General features: G+C 42.7%; 1 protein-coding gene across 1 annotated transcript; it reads left to right on the forward strand.

Moving 5' to 3' along the window:
- Window positions 1-2,505: 2,505 nt before the first annotated feature.
- On the forward strand, window positions 2,506-17,456 carry LOC117831729 (glutamate receptor ionotropic, NMDA 2A-like). Its single transcript, XM_034710534.1, has 3 exons — window positions 2,506-2,514; window positions 11,232-11,398; window positions 17,024-17,456. The coding sequence occupies exons 1-3, from the start codon at window positions 2,506-2,508 to the stop codon at window positions 17,454-17,456; spliced, it is 609 nt and encodes a 202-aa protein (XP_034566425.1).
- Window positions 17,457-20,023: the final 2,567 nt, after the last annotated feature.

The following is a 20,023-nucleotide window of genomic DNA, read 5'->3' on the forward strand; positions in this document are numbered from 1 at the left end:
TGTTAATGATGCCAATATTGACAATGAGGACGACTTTCATAATGAGGACTTCATTATCTGTTCAGGATATAATGATGGTCTCCAGCACATGTGACAGGCGTGCAATGCACATTATGTCAAGTGTGGTGATGGCAGGCGTGATATGATATAAATAACAACAGGTATGTGCAGCATGTCCGCAGATTACCAAGAGTGCATCGGTTCTAAAGCATAAAGATGGATAACCCATCTCCTCCTACTATTTTTGTCCAAAGGTGAAGCCAAAACGCCCTCCACTGTTGGCAGGCCGCGCGTGTGATGTCAGAGGAAGAACAGTGTGTTAGTTTGAAGCAGACTCCCCGGTTATATAAAGTTTGGTGACTCTTGTGTTAGTGTTTGTGGAGTTTTCTTCCTCCTCTTCTACTCTGATAATCCGGTACAGAACACTACAGGAGTCTCACAGAGCTGTCCATCAATCCTCTTTATGAAACTGAATAACCCTGAACACTTGGACAGGAATAAAGCATGATAAGAGATAACTGGAAAGACAAAATGCATGCTTGATGTGTATTTTTCATTTCATAGTTTGACCCATGTTCCATCTGTTAACATGATGGAGGCGGGGTTTGTGCTCTATAATGCAGCCAACCAGCAGAGGGAGCTCTAAAGGTTTTGGCTTCACAGTTAGCATTCATTATATATACAGTCTATGGGAGCACCACACATTTTGGCTTCACTTTTGAGGAGCTGTCATGCTCGCATATTGCTTGAGACAAGCTGCAAACTGTTAATGATTTAAATTCTTTATTTTTACTATTTAAAAATTCACACAAAATTAAAACAACAAATGAGACTAGAAAAAAGGAAACTAGTTTTCTAATTTCTTGGCTTCTCAGAATACTCAAAATAATGTATTATTCTAATGTTTTTATTTATTTATTTTAATTTTAATTTTAAATTCATTTATGTATTTATTCATTTTTTAGGAACAGATGCGCTCTACATAGACAAACTATGAACAGACATCTCATGCAAGTATCCAGTGGCGTGTCAAGAGGGGTGGCCAAGGGTGACACTGGCACCCCTTGAATCCAATTAGCCCCCCAGGCCAACCCAAAAATCCTAAACCATGATTGGCTGTTTGCCTTGTCAGAGGCGGGGTTTCTGTTAAAACCTATAATTTAGGATGAGTTAAAAGCTGGCAGTAGATGTCTTTATTAGTGCTCTCAAATGTGACTTTGAAAAAACATCTTTTGTAAGTCCTTAAAGAATTAAGCTTTGAAGATTTCTGCCACTTTGTCATGTTTTTTTTTTTTAAGTCAAAAGGAATATAAAACTGTTTAATACTTTAATGAAAGTAGTTGTAAGACAGAAAGGGTAAATGTTATTTACCTGTAAATGCACTGGCCACCCCTGGTCAAAAGTTCTGGACACGCCCATCAAGTATCATAGTGTTTGCATTGAATGCTAATTTGCAGCATCCGTCCTTAGAAGAGCTTTTGAAAGAATAAAATATTAGAAAATAAAATAAAAAAGTATGATAAGTAAAGTTAGATACATTAAAACACACATTTGGCAATAACAAAACATGCAAAAATCAGACATGAGTGCAGATTTGTTGCTGAATTAATCAGGATTGTTGGCTCTCTTAAACGTGGTGAAGTTTGTAACGAAGTGTCCAAAATATTAAAGAAAGTTCTGCAAATTTCAGATGTTTTAAAGTCCAAAGAATAATCCAGCTTTGTGGATTCCACCTGATAACATTTGAACTCTCATACAAAATTAAAACAGATGGTTAGAATTATTTTTCAACCTTAAAGACCTCAGAAAACAACTTTCTATTTGCAATCCAAGTCTTCAAGAATTCACTCAATTAGTCCAAAATTGTGCAAAGAGTCTGCAAGTCCACATTTCAACACTTACCCACATTTTTAAAAAAAAGTGTTTTGCAGGATTGTGAAAAGAAGGTCCATCTGCTGGTTTGGCTCAGTTGGTAAGAGCAGCGTCCCATGTACAGAAGCTTTAAGCCACATCACACTGGACCTGATTGATTCCTGGTCTTGGCATGATCTGGTTTATGTCAGTCCCCTCTCTCTCCAAACATCACCTGTCTTTCTCAGCTGTCCTACTTAAAGAAGTGACTCCATTAATCTCAAAGAGAAAACAATCACATGTAGATTTTTGTCTAGAAATACGTGCAATTTTTCTTATCACTTATCGACCCTGGAGATGTACCTCGTGACCCTAAGTGGGGTCTCAACCCCAGGTTTGTAACCACATGGATACATCACAAAATAATAACCTCACCACGTTACTTTAAAACGCATCGATTTCAACTTCTCATGATTTTCTTCTTCTTCTTGTTGCTGAATCAGATTTTTTTTTGGGGGGGGGTGCATTCTGAAGTCACACAGCAGCTTTAATAACAGCTATTCCAGCTCAGGGTGGACGGGTGAGGTCCCAGAGGGGGTGTCGCTGAATATCGGCCCTATTAGAAGAGAAAGGGAGTGGGTGGGAAAGTCCAAGATGGTAGAGGTAGGCGAGAAAAGACGGAGCCCCTGGACAGTCGGTTAACAAACAGAAAGGAAGACGCAGAGAGGAAGATATTGGACTTATTAGAGAGGAGAGGGAGTGGGAGAGGAGGGCGAACACAGAGACGGAGATAGACACACAGGGAGAGAGAGAGGAGGGAGAGAGAGAGAGAGAGAGGGATGATGTTATTTTGTCAGTGTTTCCCCCGTGGGGGCTCGGCTGCTTGTTAAAAGTCCTGACAGAGGAACCACAGCGTAACAAACATGCACACTTACACACACACACACGCTCACACACACAGATACACAGAGACACTGCTCCTGTGTGATAAACTTTGAATAGGTCTCTCTCTCTCCCTCTCTCTCTCTCTCTCTCTCTCTCTCTCTCTCTCTCTCTCTCTCTCCCTCTCTCCTCTCCTCTCTCTCTCTCTCTCCCTCCCTCTCCTGTGTGTGTTATCTACTAAAATGGACCGCATTCATGCCAGAAATATTCTCCTTCTATGACGTCAAACTCAGCCTTGTTTAATAATCCTTGCGTGTGTGTGTGCTCCTGTGTGTGTGTGTGCTCCTGTGTGTGTGTGTGCTCCTGTGTGTGCTCCTGTGTGCTCCTGTGTGTGCATGTCAGGAGCTTCTGCAGCACTTTAAGGCTGCAGTTTCTCTGTAATTATCATCCGACACAAACAAAGCATGTCTCCCCTCCTCTTTTTAGAACAGAGTAATCTATTAACGCTCACTCAACACACACATAAAACACACACACACACACACACACTCGTATCCACGCTGCCATCACCAGATCTGCTTATTGTTTTAAAACACTGTAATCTCATAAAGCCTGAATCCACTCGCACAGCCTCATAAGAGTGTCAGAGCTGTTTGCAGAACGCGTTAAAGTCACATAATGTGCTGTAGTAAAGACGCCGCTGAAGAGATGCTGTTAGTGGAATGAGTTTACTCGCGGTGATTCTGAGACGGGAGGATGGAAACACGGAGGCTTGGGGTTTGCTCGATTGCACCTGCGTGCATGTGCAGGAACGTGCAGGCCACTTCTTGTGTCGCTCTTTGCAGGAGTTCACAACATTTGCACGATCATGAAGAATGCGTTTGTGATGCTAAATAATAAGACGGCTGATTTGCACTTCTGCGTCGCCCCTACACATCAGTGGCTGACGTGGACATGAGCCCAATGGCGTAGGATTGTGTATGGACCGTATGGACCGTATGGACGTGTCTCTCCCAATCTCAAACGATGGCTGAAATGTCCCCGCCAATATTAAGGTTAAAGGGAAAAATAAAATTGCTTCATGCGGCACACAAAGGGTTAAATCCTTTCCCATTTCGGCACCACCTCCCAAATACGTCTGTTTTTTGATTGGCTTAGCTCCCTGTAGGCTGTTCTGCATGCAGGTTTCGCCAGTGTTCATGGTGCACTCATGTCTGAGGATGTCAGCAGCAAGAGAAATGGATGGACATTAGAAGCTATTTCAACAAAGGACCCACCAATGTCAAAATCAAACCTACACCCTTGCATGAACCCTTACATACTTGTGCATCGATGTGTCCGTGTCGTGCAGCAATTTCCCCGCTGAAACACTTGAGGGCAGTGTGGTCTCTGATAGATTGGTTGTTTGAGGAGAGATCCAGGAAGTGCTGTAAATGCAGGAATAGAATGTCGCCGAGTGGACCAATCACAGGGCTTGCTTACATTTTTGGAGGAGGTGCACGTCGCTCCATGCGTAGGCCTCTGCGTGGGTACGGGAGCTACGTGGACTTCCGGCGTAGGGTACTCCGTCGATTTGACGCAGATATAAACCAGCCTTAACCCCTTAAAGTCCCTGCTTCCTCTTGAGTGACGGGAGTTTGTCCCAAAGCTTGCAGCAGCATCTGATCCCTCCACCTTGATGAAGGCAGCTCCAGTTTGACTCCAATGTAGTTAACACGTCCCAGTGGAAGTGTTGAGGGACCAGTTTGAGAGAGGGCCATCAGTGTCCTGACTCAGTCCCTGCCATCCCTATTTTTGTTCCCGTGTGTGTCCGGAGATCCTGTGTGACCATGGTAACATTGTTTATATACGAGATCAGCTGTTAGCCCGTAGCATGTCGATGCTAAACAATGCTAGGCCCGATGTTTCCCTGCGAGCTGAAGAAGGAGGCGAGGATGAAGTGCTGGTACTGACATGGACCTGTCCTTCCACCACCGTTATGGGGACTGTAAGATCTATCTACGATAATGGACCAGCTAACCCAGCACCAGAGTAGCATCATGCTAACAGAGCTAACACCGGACACTAAACGCCACATTGGAAGATTTCACCTGCTGTGGCGGACAGGATACAAGAGCAAGACTGAACTAACTGGTGAAGAAGGCCAGCTCAGTCCTGGACCCTGTGGAGGTGGTGGCTGACAGGAGGATTATGTCCAAGCTGTCGTCTCTTGAACATTTCTTTCCTATATATATTCTTGTTAATTCTTCTTCTGTACACCTTCTTGTTTGCTGCTGGAACTCCATGAATTTCCCCGTTGTGGGATGAATAAAGGAGGATCTTATTTATCTCTGAGTCATTTAAAAGTTTAAAACCTCCTCCCTCCTCTGTCTGAATTTAAAAGAGGATGTTTCCTGTAGAAGCTCCCGACTTGATGGCGAATAAACCTGGTCCTTCCCTTCTTCCGGTGATGTCTAACTTATTTGGCAAACACACTCAGCAGAACATGACTGTAGAACATATTAAATTGGTTTAACACCCGTTCCTTTAATTTGGTGAACATCCAGAGTAAAATGTCCCCTTCCCTCGTCTCCTCGCTCGTAATCTCCCTCTCTAAGATGCACAGTGGGAGCAGGAGCGAGCGCTGCCAGACTGTTAGCCTGTAACTTTTGAACTTTTGAATTCACATTTTTGACTCTTAACTGGAAATGTTTAGCCATTCGTTCCAGTACGACTCCACAGACACACACTTGAGGCCGGTTTGTTGGCCGAGCTTTAAGGTTTGGGTCCCACCAGAGAGAGAGAGAGAGAGAGAGAGAGAGAGATAGAGAGAGAGAGAGCTTTAAACATCACAGCCTGGTCATGCTTCATGAACAGATTCAGGACAGATATGGAAGCTCATGCTCAGATTGAAGCAGAAGTTACACCATTATTTGTATTTTTATGCAGGAATTCTGACATATTTGATCCAGATTGCCCTTTTTGCCCATCCCTCTCTCTCATTGGTGGGTTTCTGGATGGCTCCTGCTCCTCTTCGTATACATGTCCGTTTAATTTCCTGTCAAACAAACGTCGGCCGACCACAAACCTCTCTCCGGTTGAAGCCGAGCGTTGTATCCTCTCTCTCTCTGTGTTTTATTTCTGTGGCTTGGGTTGTAGTGACTCTTATCTGGCGTGTGCTGTCTACTTGGCGCTTCGCTTGGTTTCCACAGACATTTCAAGCTCCTCTGTGATGCTGCGGCTATTTTTAAGGCTGTCTGTTTATATTTAGTAACCGGCCACCAAGGAATTTTTGTCACATCAGTGTGTTTCTCCTCCAGTGGACACTGCAGAGCTGCTAAAGCCAGAAGATGAGAGGAGATCTGTGTGTGTGTGGATGCAGGATTCAGGCCTCCACACTCACCTGATGTTACATTAACGTGTGTGTGATTTTTTTTAATATTGCACATGTGTGTCGTCAGTGCAGACAGAGGATGATGCTATCAGCAGCAGCAGAGGATATGAGGACTACTATTTATACTCGCCTCCATCTCAACTTAGACACTCTGTCCCGCCCCGAGGGGCCAGGTGCATGTTTGTGTGTGCGTCACCGTGTTTGTGCTCGCCGCCTCCTCTTCGTGTGTCTGCAGCAGAGTGGGAAATTTGGGGAGACTTTGAATGTGATAGATGGCGCACGAGGCTCAGAGCTGTGAATGACTAACTGTGTGTGTGTGTGTTTGGACGTGTGTGTGCAGCCAGCTGAAGGTGTGACTGTGGAGAAGAGACATGTCACACTTGACAGGGGTGAAATGAGAGGATGTGATGCTGGCCGTCCCAATTAGAGACAATCATACGCTGCTTATTCGCTCCTTTTACTTTCTTCTCCTCTGTTCTACCATCTCTCTGGGTTTTAATTTTCTATCTTTCAGTCTTCTGCAGATTCACTAACATGCATATAGTTTTTTGTCTCTCTAACTCCCTCGTTCTCTTTCTTCTTCAACCTCAGAGCAAAAAAATGGATTGCAGATAAAATAGGATCATCAAATCTCAATAACCTGCATGTTCATCAAATGCATAATGCATAACAAGCAGGTGGGTTATGCAGATTAGAATGGAGCAACCACCTGCTCACTTCAGCTCATCCTGTTTTTGCAATTTGTCCCAAAACATGACTCCAAAGATGATTTTGTTGATTTCACTCTTCCACTAAGAGAAATGTGAGCGACACAAAGACATGAGATGACAGACACTGGACTGAAGTGTGACTCTCTCGCTCAGCAGGAGGGTGTGAATGCAGAAGGGAGGTGAGGTTTTATTCTGAGCTTTGTTGTCACTCAAGTGTTCGATGGAGGCGTCGCTGGTCTCAGAATGAAATGTTAGAAACAAGAGAGAGAGAGAGAGAGAGAGAGAGAGAGAGAGAGAGAGAGAGAGAGAGAGAGAGAGAGAGAGAGAGAGAGGGTCTCTTAAAGCTGGCTGCAGCGTTTCTGATCATGAAGGTGAAGAAGTAAAGATGCAGATTTTGGTGAAGGAAGCTTTCAGTGTGGTTATCTGGTAGATTTCAGCCTCCTCTTTGGGATACCTGCAGAGGCAAACCCAGGTGTGGCCTCAGGTGGCATGCCCTCCTCCTCAAATGTGATTAACCCATCCTCGGTGCCACAGAGCAAGACTAAACGTAATATAAAAACTAAGACTTCAACGTTGTTGTTTCATCGTACTCACAGAGGATTCTTCCTCTCCCCTCCTCTGTTTACTCCCCGGCCGGCCCCTGTGCTCGTCACAGCCCTCTGAATATTGCAGAGTGTGGAGTATCGGCCGCCGCCGTGATGAAGACAGGAAGTGACCGTCTTATAGCCTGACCTCCCTCCTGTCCCACCCTGCTTGAGCCCTGCTTCAGTTTCTACCCCATTAGAACTCTGTCTCTCTCTCACACACACACACACACACACACAGAGTCAGAGCCTCTGAGGAGCACTTAAGTGTGAATATCCATTGTGCCGACCTCACATACAGATACAATACCATTACAGAGCACTCTGGAGTCTGGATATAGGGGAAAGACATGCATACACAATCACACAAATAATTCAAACAGTGAATACACACATGATTCAGAGCGGAGCTACAAATGGAAAGAAAAGCTAGGTCATGCATGTGGAGATGGATTACATGCAGAGCGCTGATATCCTCAGTATCAATGCCTGCTCTCCACTTCCATCTATTTACACTCCTCCACGCCTTCTGCACCCGACTCCGTACCCACCATGCGTGTTTGACCTTTTAATGTCTAACATGCAGAATCTCTGGATATCAGTGCATCTAACTTTGGTTTGGTAAGAGTTCTGGTTTCAGTTGTTTTAGTTTTCTGCACACAAGGAAACTGTAGTAGTGGAAAACAATCCGGTGCAATGCAATTCACAGTCTAACCAAGATATAGCTTTAATGAATGACCCTGATAAGTGAGGGAAAGTGTTAATAAACTCTCCATATATATTATTTCTTAGCTATAACTTCATCTCGCTGCACAAGCTGCTCATGCAACAGTTAGAAAAACAGAAGTCTTGGCTGCACAGTCTCTGATGTTAAACTTTGGCTTCCCATAAAGCCTTGCAAAGTTTGAAGTTGCTCCCAGAGGTTATAATTTTATATAATAATAAGATATTATAATAATACTTTATTTATATAGGTAATAAAAGTGCTTCACAATGGGCAATAAAGCAAGTAAAACTGCAAAGAAATTTAAGGATGAATAAAACATGTGAAAGCATAAAAACTGATAAAACAGATAAAATCAAAGTTAAAATTCAATAAAATCACAGAATAAAGCTTTTCTGTAAGATTGTACAAGTTTAAACATTTAAATATTTACAAAATATTAAATAGTTTACTTAAAAGCTCCAGTAAGTTTTGCTCATTTTGCAACATACTGAAATAATAATATAATAAAATTAATATAATATAATAATAATGATATATAATATAAAAAAAAAAAAAAAATAATATATAATATAATAATAATAAATTAATAATATAATATATAATATAATAATAATAATAATAATAAAAATAATAATAAAATAATAATAATAATCTTTATTTCTATAGCACTTTTCTAAACAAAGTTACAAAGTGCTTCCAGAAAAACAAAGAAAACAAAAATAGTTATATTAATAAATATATATAATAAATAAATAAAAGAACAAAAATTATAAAATAATAAGTTAATAAAAAAAACAGAAACACAATAAAGGAACTCCAAATACTAGAATAATAAGACATCAAGAGCAGAATATAATATTTACATTGTTATGAAAGCCTTTCAAAAAAAAATGTTATAATATTTTTTAAGTGATTTAAAATCACAGACAGAAGGATCACGCCTTATTTCAGCTGTTGGTCGTTCCTCAGTTTAGGACCCCGGACTGAAAAAGCCTGAAAGCTCTAGGACTTCAAACGGGCTCTGGGAACAACCAACAAGCCCATGTCTGCTGATCTGAGAGGACAGGCATGATCTACAAAAGCAAACAAGATCATCAATATAATGATTTATTATTATTTTAAGTATTTCTTAAAACTGTTGTAGATTTTAACTAAGTAGCCGACGCATGCTCCAGCTGTGTCACAGGGGGCCCAAAACTGACACAAACAACGTTTCTTAAAGGTGCATTAAATGACAGTATTGGGCACATTAAACCTGTAATTTAAAGAGTTAACCTTTGAGGTCCTTGCAGATTATTTATACAGAATAATGAATATGTTGTGCATATTTTAAAGTTATTTTTTGTATTTATGAGTTTAGTTTATTCTATTGAAGTTCCTCGCCGTCAGAGATGGAGAAGTACTGTTCACTTTGCATCCCATTCTTTGTTAAATTTTCTTTTAATGCAGAGCAGCAAAAACATGAAGACAATCTTCTTGCATGTGTAAACTAATCAGCAAAACAACCTCTGATTCTAATCTAACTCTTCTCTGCAGAATTATGAAGAGCGCCGAGCTCGTCTCCCTTAGATCTTGAGCCGACACATTAATCCCATCCTTATCATCAGACTCATTGTTGACTCACTGGTTGACATTTCTTTTAGATACTAGAACAAAGTGAAGCTAAATGTAGTCAGTGGTGGAGAGACTGGTGGAAGCTGGAAGCGGTGATGACGACTGAAGCGTGGCTCTGATAACTGATCCACTCCGTGCAACATGAAATATCCTCCAACCATAAAAAGATGCTCCATGATGAGCCCAAATTGCAAAGAGGGGATTGCATCAATATTCACCAAACACTCCCCCTCTCAACAGTTATTAATTCAACCTTTACACCGCCCAGAGGTTCAACCAGGTGTGTTTTAAACCCGACTCCTTCGTGATGAATTGTAGCATCCAGGCTAATTCTAAGCACCATTACGTTACAAAGTAGCCCCCAGCATCCCGGCCGCTGCTTCATCACACACACCGACTCTGTGTTTTTCAACCTTGGTCACACTGTGGATTAATTCCTGTGGATGCAGGCTACAGGCAGTGTGTGTGTGTGGAGTGTGTGGGTTCATGTGTGTCCGTGCATGTTGTGCGTTTGTTCGTTTTTAAGGCAGGTGTGATCCTGCAAAGTGACACTGAGTGAAATCCTTTCGTCTTCATTTGTCTCACTTCAACCTTTTTGTTCTGTTCTTCTCTGTGTGTGTGTGTGTTCATGTGTGTGTGTGTGGGGGGTATAGCTGTCAGGTTGCAGCTTCTCTCTCTCACACACACACACACACACACACACACACACACACACGAGCCAGGAAAATGCTAGGACTTCGCACCCACCTGCAAGTCTATCACAATTAGAGTGCCAAAGACAGGCGGTGTGAACTCTCTGACATTTCAAGGTAACAGAAATCCACACACACAACAAATCATGCAGCAAACACCCAAAGAGAGGGAGCAGCTCTGTCTCTCCATAGGTTTCATGACCCTACACTGACTTTGTTCCTGACTTTACTTCCTGTAAAAACCTGACAATGATGCGTCGAGCCTCCGAAACACACAAAGAGTTAATTTGCACACCTGTTACAGCGCTCGTCTGCTTTGTCCGAGCCTCATGTCTCAGTGTGGCTGAAATTAAGTGGCAAATGATTCAGAGTCAGGTTTAATGGAGTGGATATGTGTGAGTCAGAGTGAATGTAGCCCTCACCCCCCACACCCAGAACCAGGCCCACAGAGTTCTGCAGCCCGCTTGTACCGCACCAATCCAATTTGAGCTTAATTGAATTGGTTCTGAGCCCCTCATCCATATATTTCCTCCGCAAGAAGCTTATTACTCTCGATCTGTGTGGGTTTGCGTGTGCGTGTGTGTTCGTGTGTGTGTGTGTGTGTGTACTCGTATCGTGCCAAAGTTTAAATGCTCTGTAGCTGATTGATATTGCTGAGATGCAGTTTGAATTAGCTGTTGGACTAATAAGGCAGTGAGGCAAAAATCCAAATAAATCTTCAACTAAGTCTCCTCTTCCCTTCTCTATTTCCTCCCTTCATCCCTCCTCCCTCCTCTTCTTCTTTTTTTATTCTCTCAGGATGTGAAGTCAACTTTCTTCCAGTTTGGCGCCTCCATCCAGCAGGAGGCTCTGCTCATGCTCAACATCATGGAGGAGTACGACTGGCACATATTCTCCATCGTCACGTCGAAGTTCCCCGGCTACCAGGAGTTCATCAACATCCTCAAGACCACCGTGGACAACAGGTGGGTTCAAAGACGCTCAGACAGACTTATACTTCTCTTAACAGTTAGATTTTCTCTCTTCCTAACCCTAAACAGTTGTAGCCCTAAAGTTAATTCATGACACATTATAGTCTGGACCAATGTCGTCAAGTCTGAGTGAGGGGAAGAGGGAGTGTGAGATTCACAGATGGATCAGGGCGGTGTCCGTACCGGTCTGTCATGGTGAAGAGAGAGCTGATCCTGAAAGCAAAGCTCTCATAGTACCGGTCAATCTATGTTCAAACCCTCACCTTTAGTCACGAGCTGTGGGTAGTGACCGAAAGAACAAGATCACCAATACAAGTGTCCAAATGAGCTTCCTCTGCAGGTGTCTGGGCTCAGTCTTAAAGAGAGGGTCAGGAGCTCAGACATCTGGAAGAGGCTCAAAGTAGAGCCGCTGCTCCTCCAGATCCAGAGGAGCCAGATGAGGTGGTTCAGGCATCTGGTCAGGATGCCTCCCGGACGTCTCCCCGGGGAGGTGTGTCGTGCATGTGCGTCTGGAAGGAGGCCACAGGGAAGACCCAGGACACGCTGGTGTGATTATATCTCTCAGCTGGCCTGGGAACGCCTCGGTATCCTCCAAGAAGAGCTGGTGGAAGTGACCGGGAGAGGAATGTCTGGGCTTCCCTGCTGAGACCGCTGAGACTGCGACCCGGACCCGGATAAGCAGAGGAAGATGGATGGATGGAATCTCATCAAGTCATGAGCTTGTTAGCTAGCTCATAGTCATCTTTGGTGCAACTTACTCCATGCAACTTGAGTGACCGAGGAGGGCATGAACAACACTCTCATGTTCTGTAGATGGAGAGATTGTTCCTGTTGAATTACATCTGAATGCACAAAGTTTGCAGCAGGACAAACTTGAGCTAACAAACACTGATGGCCAAATTCCACCAGATCCGTCTCCGATCCATCACAGCACCAGATCTGATAGGTTTCTATTCGAGTCAATGCGTTACTTCCACTGGATCCGCTCTGTTGCGTTCCAGCTGCGTCTCTGATCCGGATGCCGGAGCACAACGCATCAATCTCAACAGAGCAGATGGAGCGGGACAGGAAGTCAGGTTTCACCAAAATAAAATGAAAACATCCTGTTAATTTTCAGAATAAAACACTCTGTGTTATCACCAGATCGTATTCACTTAACTACAACAACAAACCAAAGTCATGATGAGCGGAGCCAGGCCTGGAGTCAACAGGTCAGAGGTTTCCAGAGGACCAGAAAGACAACATGGATGAGGAGAGGAGGAGGAGGAGAATCCTTGATTCAGTGATTGCTGCAGGGAAACCTCGGTCACATGACTCCAGCTGTCCGAAGGTCTTGCTCGGATCGGAGACGGACCGGACACGGATCTGGTGGAAGTCCTGTGTCAGAGTACATGACTTGAAAAGCAAACCGCCTCTTAACCTCGGCGTTCCCTCCAATCCCTTCACCCCATGTTCTCTGTAATCTCCATTATCACCTCAAATTCCCCTGAAATCAGGCAGATTTACTTCATAGAGTTACAACACAAAATCTTTGCTCTTGTATTTTTCTTCCCCCCACGCTCTCACCATGCGTACTTCAGAGACATCCAGCCTGAAAGGGTTTCATCATCAGAGCTCTTAAAGTGAATGCAGACGACAGGTGGGGTTTACTGCACATGTGGTTTGGCTGTTTGCCGCACCTTTAGGTTATTTTGACTGATGCTGGAGCTCCCTGCAGAGAGCAGGAGGAAAAACTACTGAAGAGACCAGCAAGCCATAATTCTTGGCAAAGAAAATGTCAAATTAATGATGCATGTACAGCAGTGTTGGGATGTTGGCAGGGGCTGGAGCCTGTACCTATGATATATGAAGGACCCAGTGTGAAGGGTCTTTTTTCATTAGCAGTTACTCTTCATGTCAAACTAAACAGCGGCTCAAAAACTCTGCAGACTTTTCTGTACTTAGTGAAACTGGTCCTTTTTATTGTTCCAGTAAAAGACAATGAGAAGTTTAGTGAGTCATTAAAAAAAGACAAGTGATCTAAAATCAATCAATCAATCTTTATTTACAAAGCACCAAATCACAACAAACTTTATCTGAAGACTCCAAACAGACGGACTCTATGTTCTATTGTTAACAAAGACCCAACATCAAGACCGGATCAGATCCAGTCCCCTCTTCCAGACAGGACTCAGTCTGATCTCATCTTAATCCACCATGAGCAGAGCACTTTGCAGCATTTAGCAAGTTACAGTGGCAAGGACAAACTTCCTTTAACAGGCAGAAACCTCCAGCAGGACCAGACTCATGTTAGACACACATCTGCTGAGACCGTGTTGGAGAGTGGGATAGAGGGAGATGAAGAGAGAGAGAGAGAGATGATAGTGGGGAGACGGATAGTAGTAGTTGTAGCAGCTGGAGTCTGGACCACGTCCACAGCAGCAGAGATCCAGAGGAACCTACGAGACAAGGGAGCTCAGGACTCCAGAAAGGTCTATGGTTAGTAAACTTTAAATGGACAGGAAGAGTTAAAGTGAGAGACAGGCAGAGAGAGGAGAGAGAGGGAATGACAGAAAGAGAAGAAAAGAAAGAAAGAAACGAAGAAAGAAAGAAAGGAATGAAAGGAATGAAAGGAAAAAGGAATAAAAGAAAGGAATAAAGAAGGAAGGAGTGAAAGAAAGAAAGAAGGAAGGAAGGAAGGAAGGAAGAAAGGAAGAAAGGAAGGAAGGAAGAAAGAAGGAAGAAAGGAAGGAAAGGAAGGGAGTAAGGAAGGAAGAAAGGAAGGAAAGGAAGGAAGGAAGGAAGAAAGAAAGGAAGGAAATGAAAAGGAAGGAAAGAAAGGAAGGAAGGAAGGAAGGAAGGAAGAAAGAAAGGAATAAAAAAGGAAGAGCAAGAAAGAAAAGAAAGAAGGAAAAAGAAAGAAGGACGAATAATGAAGAAAGAAAGAAAGAAAAAGAAAGGAAGAGAGAAGTAGAAAGTTAAGAAAGAAAGAAAGAAAGAAAGAAAGTAAGAAAGAAAGAAAGAAAGAAAGAAAGGATGAATAACAGACCCCAAAAAGGAATCTCCAGCAGAGATCCAGAGGAACCTACGAGACAAGGGAGCTCAGGGACTCCAGAAAGGTCTATGGTTAGTAACTTTAATGGGACAGGAAGAGTTAAAGTGAGAGACAGGCAGAGAGAGGAGAGAGAGGGAATGACAGGATCCCAGTGTGTCACACTAAGCCTATAGCAGCATAACTAAGACCTGGTCCAAGCCTGATCCAGCTCTAACTATAAGCTTTATAAAAAAAAGGAAAGTTTGAAGCCTACTCTTAAAAGTAGAGAGGGTGTCTGCCTCCCGGACCCTGACTGGTAGATGATTCCAAAGGAGAGGAAAGGCTCTACCTCCCATACTACTTTTAGAGACTTCAGGATGAGCAGGCCTGCATGTTGGGGGCGTAGTGTTCTAGACGTGCACTCTGAGCTCTTAAAGAAGAGAAGAGCATTAAGAGCTTTGTAGGTCAAGCTGTCAGAAAGCTCTTTGGTGTGCGAATGTTTAAAATTATGATCAAGAGGAACGGGTTTATTGAGCGTCATGTTTTAAGAAATTGGTTATTTTCCAAAGCAGAAGGCAAAGTCAGAAGGTCGCCCAATCCTGCTGCTGAACATTTTGTGAAATCTTAAATCTGTCCTTCCTTTCCTCGTCTTGTTCCTCTCTGAAATATGAACAGATAGAGTCCGTACTCTGTGATCGTTGTCTCCTCCTGCTGTAAACACATTGAAGCTTATTATTATCATGCCTCCTTTAAATCAATATCTACTCCTTTAAGCAAACTGAAAATACACAAGTGAGAGATGCAACGTATAACAACTGAGATGTAATAAAGGGGAGTCTTAATTCAATATCTCAGAGGAGTAATGCTGACCTTTATGTTGAAACTGGAGCTATAAATATAATTTATGACACTAGAAATATTAACAAGGCTTATTATCTGTTGTTGATTGCCTTTGAAGGCGTGCAGCCTCGATCACATTGATGTTAGAACGGCCAAACAGTTTTAATCCCAATGATCTTCCATCATCTACGGGAGGACAGGAGATATTAAGGGTGAGAGTCTTCAGGTGCAGGGCATGTTGTCTTACCTGGATAAACACACCATATCCACTTATATCCCCTCAGGTGATTGATCTGCTTGTAAAGAGTGCAGAGCTGCAGAAATCAATGTGTGGACAGCTTCATGATTATTTGATGGAGCAGACGTGTGTGAACGCTGTAGATCGATTATTGGTTTCTAGTTTTCTGTGAAAAATATTTAAAGAGCATTTTTATTTAACATTGCAGCATCACATCCCCCATAATTATTGTCCCATTGTTGCTAGTTCTGGCTTCTTGCTAGCGTGCGATTATCACTCTCATTGTTGGATCTTTCCATGATAGTTTTCCTGCTCCTCCAGTTTCCTCTCCATGTTTCACACTTTGAAACCTTCTCCATTATGTGTGATTTATCTTTACACCTCACTCCTTCAGCTCTGCCATCAAACACCTGACACCACACCATGCTCCAATGAATGAACTAAAGTAACATAACTACTGTGCCTATAGCAGCATGACAAAAGCTGGTCCAAGCCTGATCCAGCTCTAACTATAAGCTTTATCAAAAAGGAAAGTTTTAAGTCTACTCTTAAAAGTGGAGAGGGTGTCTGCCTCCCGGACCCTGACTGGTAGATGATTCCAAAGGAGAGGGGCCATTACAACTTTATGACCAGCAACGGTTCACCAGAAGAAGATTGCAGCAGCAGAGCTTCAGTGACCTATGTCTGAATTTGATGTTCATTTTGTCAGTCTGACTCTGAACTGATCAAAGTGGCCGAGTCCTCCGCCCCAAACAATCAGTCGAGTGTCCCTTTTTTTCACAAATCCAAGGTGGAAACCCTAATTTGGACACATCCTAGCTAACAGTAGCTATAGCTAGAAAGAGGTTAAATGCTATTAGCTATTGTCTGAAGGTCTGTTCATATTTAAACGTTGATTGGCCTTTCAGTTACTCATCTAATCTGGAGTACTGATCACTTTTTTCCATCATAACTCTGACAACGTTATGAAATCAAACCAGTGACACATCAGTGTGTCATTAAAACAGCGTTAAAGCTTCCCAGCCTGATCAGAAAATATCTCCTGTGTGAATGAAGTGAATCACAGGATGAACATTTTCTAACAGAACATCCATGAAATGAATAAAAGCTCTATCTTTAGCCTCCCGGCTGTGCAGGAGAGCAATGCACAATACTGAAAGTATTTTTGTTCCAACAGAAGGTGCAACACAATATTTCCTGAAAACACTCGTCACCAATTAACCGGCTCTCCTCGGGCTCGGCGCCGGTCCTTTCACTCGATCAGCCGGGTGTTTGTTCTCATTGTCCTCCGGTGGCGTGGGCTGGAACCTGCTGATTGTCGTTATACTTTAACATTTGCATCCATTTAGCCTTAATGTGTTTCCCCTGACAATAAGCACTCTACACCCATTAGCATTCACGTCGCACTTAACAATGATATTAATTATAATGGATAATTACCAGCGCCCTTGCCCGCACCTGAGCAAAGTTAATAGTCTATTAGTTCAATATTCACATCTCACTCCTGTCCTTGTTATCCTTCCTTCAGTTTCGTGGGATGGGATCTGCAGAATATCATCATTCTGGACGCCGTGGAGGAGGACAGCCGCTCTCAGATCATGCTCAAGAAGGTCCAGTCCCCGGTGGTCTTGCTGTACTGCTCCAAAGACGAGGCGGTCTACATCCTGGAGGAGGCTCGCTCCCTGGGCCTCACCGGGTTCGGATACATCTGGATCGTGCCGTCCATCACGACGGGGAACCCCGAGATCACGCCCGAAGAGTTTCCATCGGGGATGATTTCGGTTTCGTACGACGACTGGGACTACCCGTTGGAGGCGCGAGTCCGGGACGGTCTGGGCATCATAACGTCCGCCGCGGCGGCCATGTTGGAGGAGTACGGGGACATCCCTGAAGCCAAGACGTCCTGTTATGGTCAGATGGAGAAGACGAGCAAGCTGCCACCCAGTGCGCTGCACAAGTAAGTGAAAAGGGAAGAGATGTTTCTGATTATGTGTGAGATATACGATGAAATATGTATCTTCTGGAGGGGAGGAAGCAGACACAGCTGGCTTTGGGAGGATTTCTGCAGGGTTTGTGTGTTTCTGTAACATCAAGGGAGAGCGTTTGTTTGAATGCATGACTCCCTGCATTGTTTGTCTGTGTGGTTCTACCTTTGTCCTCAGTAATTAGACACTTCCACCAAGTTTCCACCGAGTTTATGCTAAGGACTAAGACTGGAAGAAAAAAAAAAAAGGTGCAATTACTGGATAGAATTCTGAGGGACTGAAAGTGAGAGCAAAGAGAATACAGGAAGCATAGGAGACTGAGAGAGAGAGGGAGAGGGAGGCGAATGAAAGGGCTGAATGGGAGGCAGTTTGTGAAGAAACAGGGAAGAGGGAAGAAATTGAGACTGGGGGTAACAGCGGGTGGCTGCTACAAATGAGTGCTCTCCAAAATTGAAGAGCTCCTTGATGCGTCCTTCTGTTCCTCTTCTCATTTATTCATCCCGCAGCTCATTCACCCTCTCAGGCTCTCTCTCTCTCCTCTGCCATCATGCGCTCGCTCCCCGGCAGCCAGTGGGAGATGTCGCAGGTCTTGCCAGCTCTGTCTGGCTCTCCATCTGGCAGAGGAGGGAGGGACGCATACAACCTGTGTTTACATCCCATTGTTGTCCTCTGGTTGTTGTTTTTTTAAACAAATGACGTGTGAAATTACGATTCAGGAGTGTGAGAAGTTAAATTTGATTGCTGAAATGTCAAACAGAAGAGGGGGATTAAATCTGTCTGCTTCAGTTTGTGATTCAGAATCTTCAAGGAAGAAATTAGCTGCAAATAAAAACACATCAGCCTTTAATGAAGAGGAATGATCAGAGTCAAAAACCACTGGACATCACTTTACAGCTTGGATCTGATCCTGAGTGTCAAACTGCACATAATGACCTGAAGGAGAGATAGATTTCTGGACACCAGGAGGTATTTATTTTTACCTGACCACGTTACAAAAGGTTGCATTATATTATTCCCACCGGTGGATATTTCAACATCTGCTTGCACATTTTTTGGCGAGCATACTCAGCCATATTTTTATAAAAAGGTTGGGTTGTTTTCTTTTACAAGCCCTGAGGTTTTTAGTGTTTTATTCCACCTGTGCGTTTTATTTTTATATATCTCTTTTCCCTTTTTTATTTGCTTATAAAGAGAGACGGACTGGGAGGCAGGAGCTGGGTAAAGAGGGAGAGACTGATGGTAAACAGAGAGGAGAAGAAAACTATTAACGCTGGGAAAATGAGTAAAAAGAGAGGTTTTATAATCCGGTTCAGTTTACTGTTTTTACTTCTTTACAGAGATACTCCTTTCAGATCATTTTAATATTCTGCTCTCATCCTTTCTTGTCTTTTTCCTGGATACATGTTTCTGCAACTGGAAAATTAAATCAACCAGAAGCTTATTTTAGGAGTAGCCTGGTTTATACTTCAGCACTGACACTACACTTTAATGGCCGACACCTTCATGAGCACTATAAACTTGTACGTCGTTGTGCACATGTCACTCTGCAGTACTCCTCCTAAACACTAGAGGGCAGTGTGATTTTAACGCTGGTTTCCAATCACTCTACATTTTCTGCTTGCTAGTGCACAAGGAACTGTGAAGAGTCTGAGCATGTAATGTTTAATTGGAGCTTATACATGTTGTCATATCAGATATTACTTTATTGATACCCGGGGGGAAATTCATTTGTTGCAGCAACCCAGACAAAAGTACAATCATGAATTAGTTTCAATAAGTAAAATAAGATAAGTAAAAATAGAAATAGATAAATAAAGATTGAATGCAAATCTAAGATATATTATATATAAGATATTATTACAAAGAGGACAAGAGAGGAGACGTCTAAGGAGATGGAAAGTATGGTTGATGTACGGCGAATTAAGGGAATGTTGTAAATTCAGGAAATGTATTGAATATATTTAAATTATTATTATTATAAAAAAGAAAAATAATAATAATAATAATAATAATAATAATACCTAAGTTTTATATAGCGCTTTTAAATAACTCAAAGACGCTTTACAAGAGAGAAATAAATAAAGACAATAAAGACATATAAGACAAGCAGACGACAAGGGAAGAGGTGGAATAATGATTGTGAGGGGAATGCCTGTTTGAAAAGGTAAGTTTTTAACTGTTTCTTAAATGAATGAAGTGAGTCAGAAGCACGGATGTGTGGGGGGAGAGAGTTCCAGAGAATACATATTATTATTATTTATTTATGTATTTAATTATTTATCTATCCCTCTCCAGGATAAATAAAGTATTTCTGATTCTGATGATTCTGAAATAAGAAGCATTGTTTTAGCGTGCAGTTACATTTTTGAAGAGGTGCACATCAGGCTGCAGGCATTGATTCAATGCAGATGGATAAACCAGGCTTCATAGTTGTAGTAAAGTCTGAACAGCTACTTCAACAGCAATGAAGTTTGTCAGAGCTGAAGCGTGCATGCAGTTTGCAAAACGTCTCTCTTTATGACGTCCTTGAACTTTCTTTTTTA

The sequence above is a fragment of the Notolabrus celidotus genome, chromosome 20 (genome assembly GCF_009762535.1).
Source record: "Notolabrus celidotus isolate fNotCel1 chromosome 20, fNotCel1.pri, whole genome shotgun sequence".
NCBI lineage: Eukaryota > Metazoa > Chordata > Actinopteri > Labriformes > Labridae > Notolabrus > Notolabrus celidotus.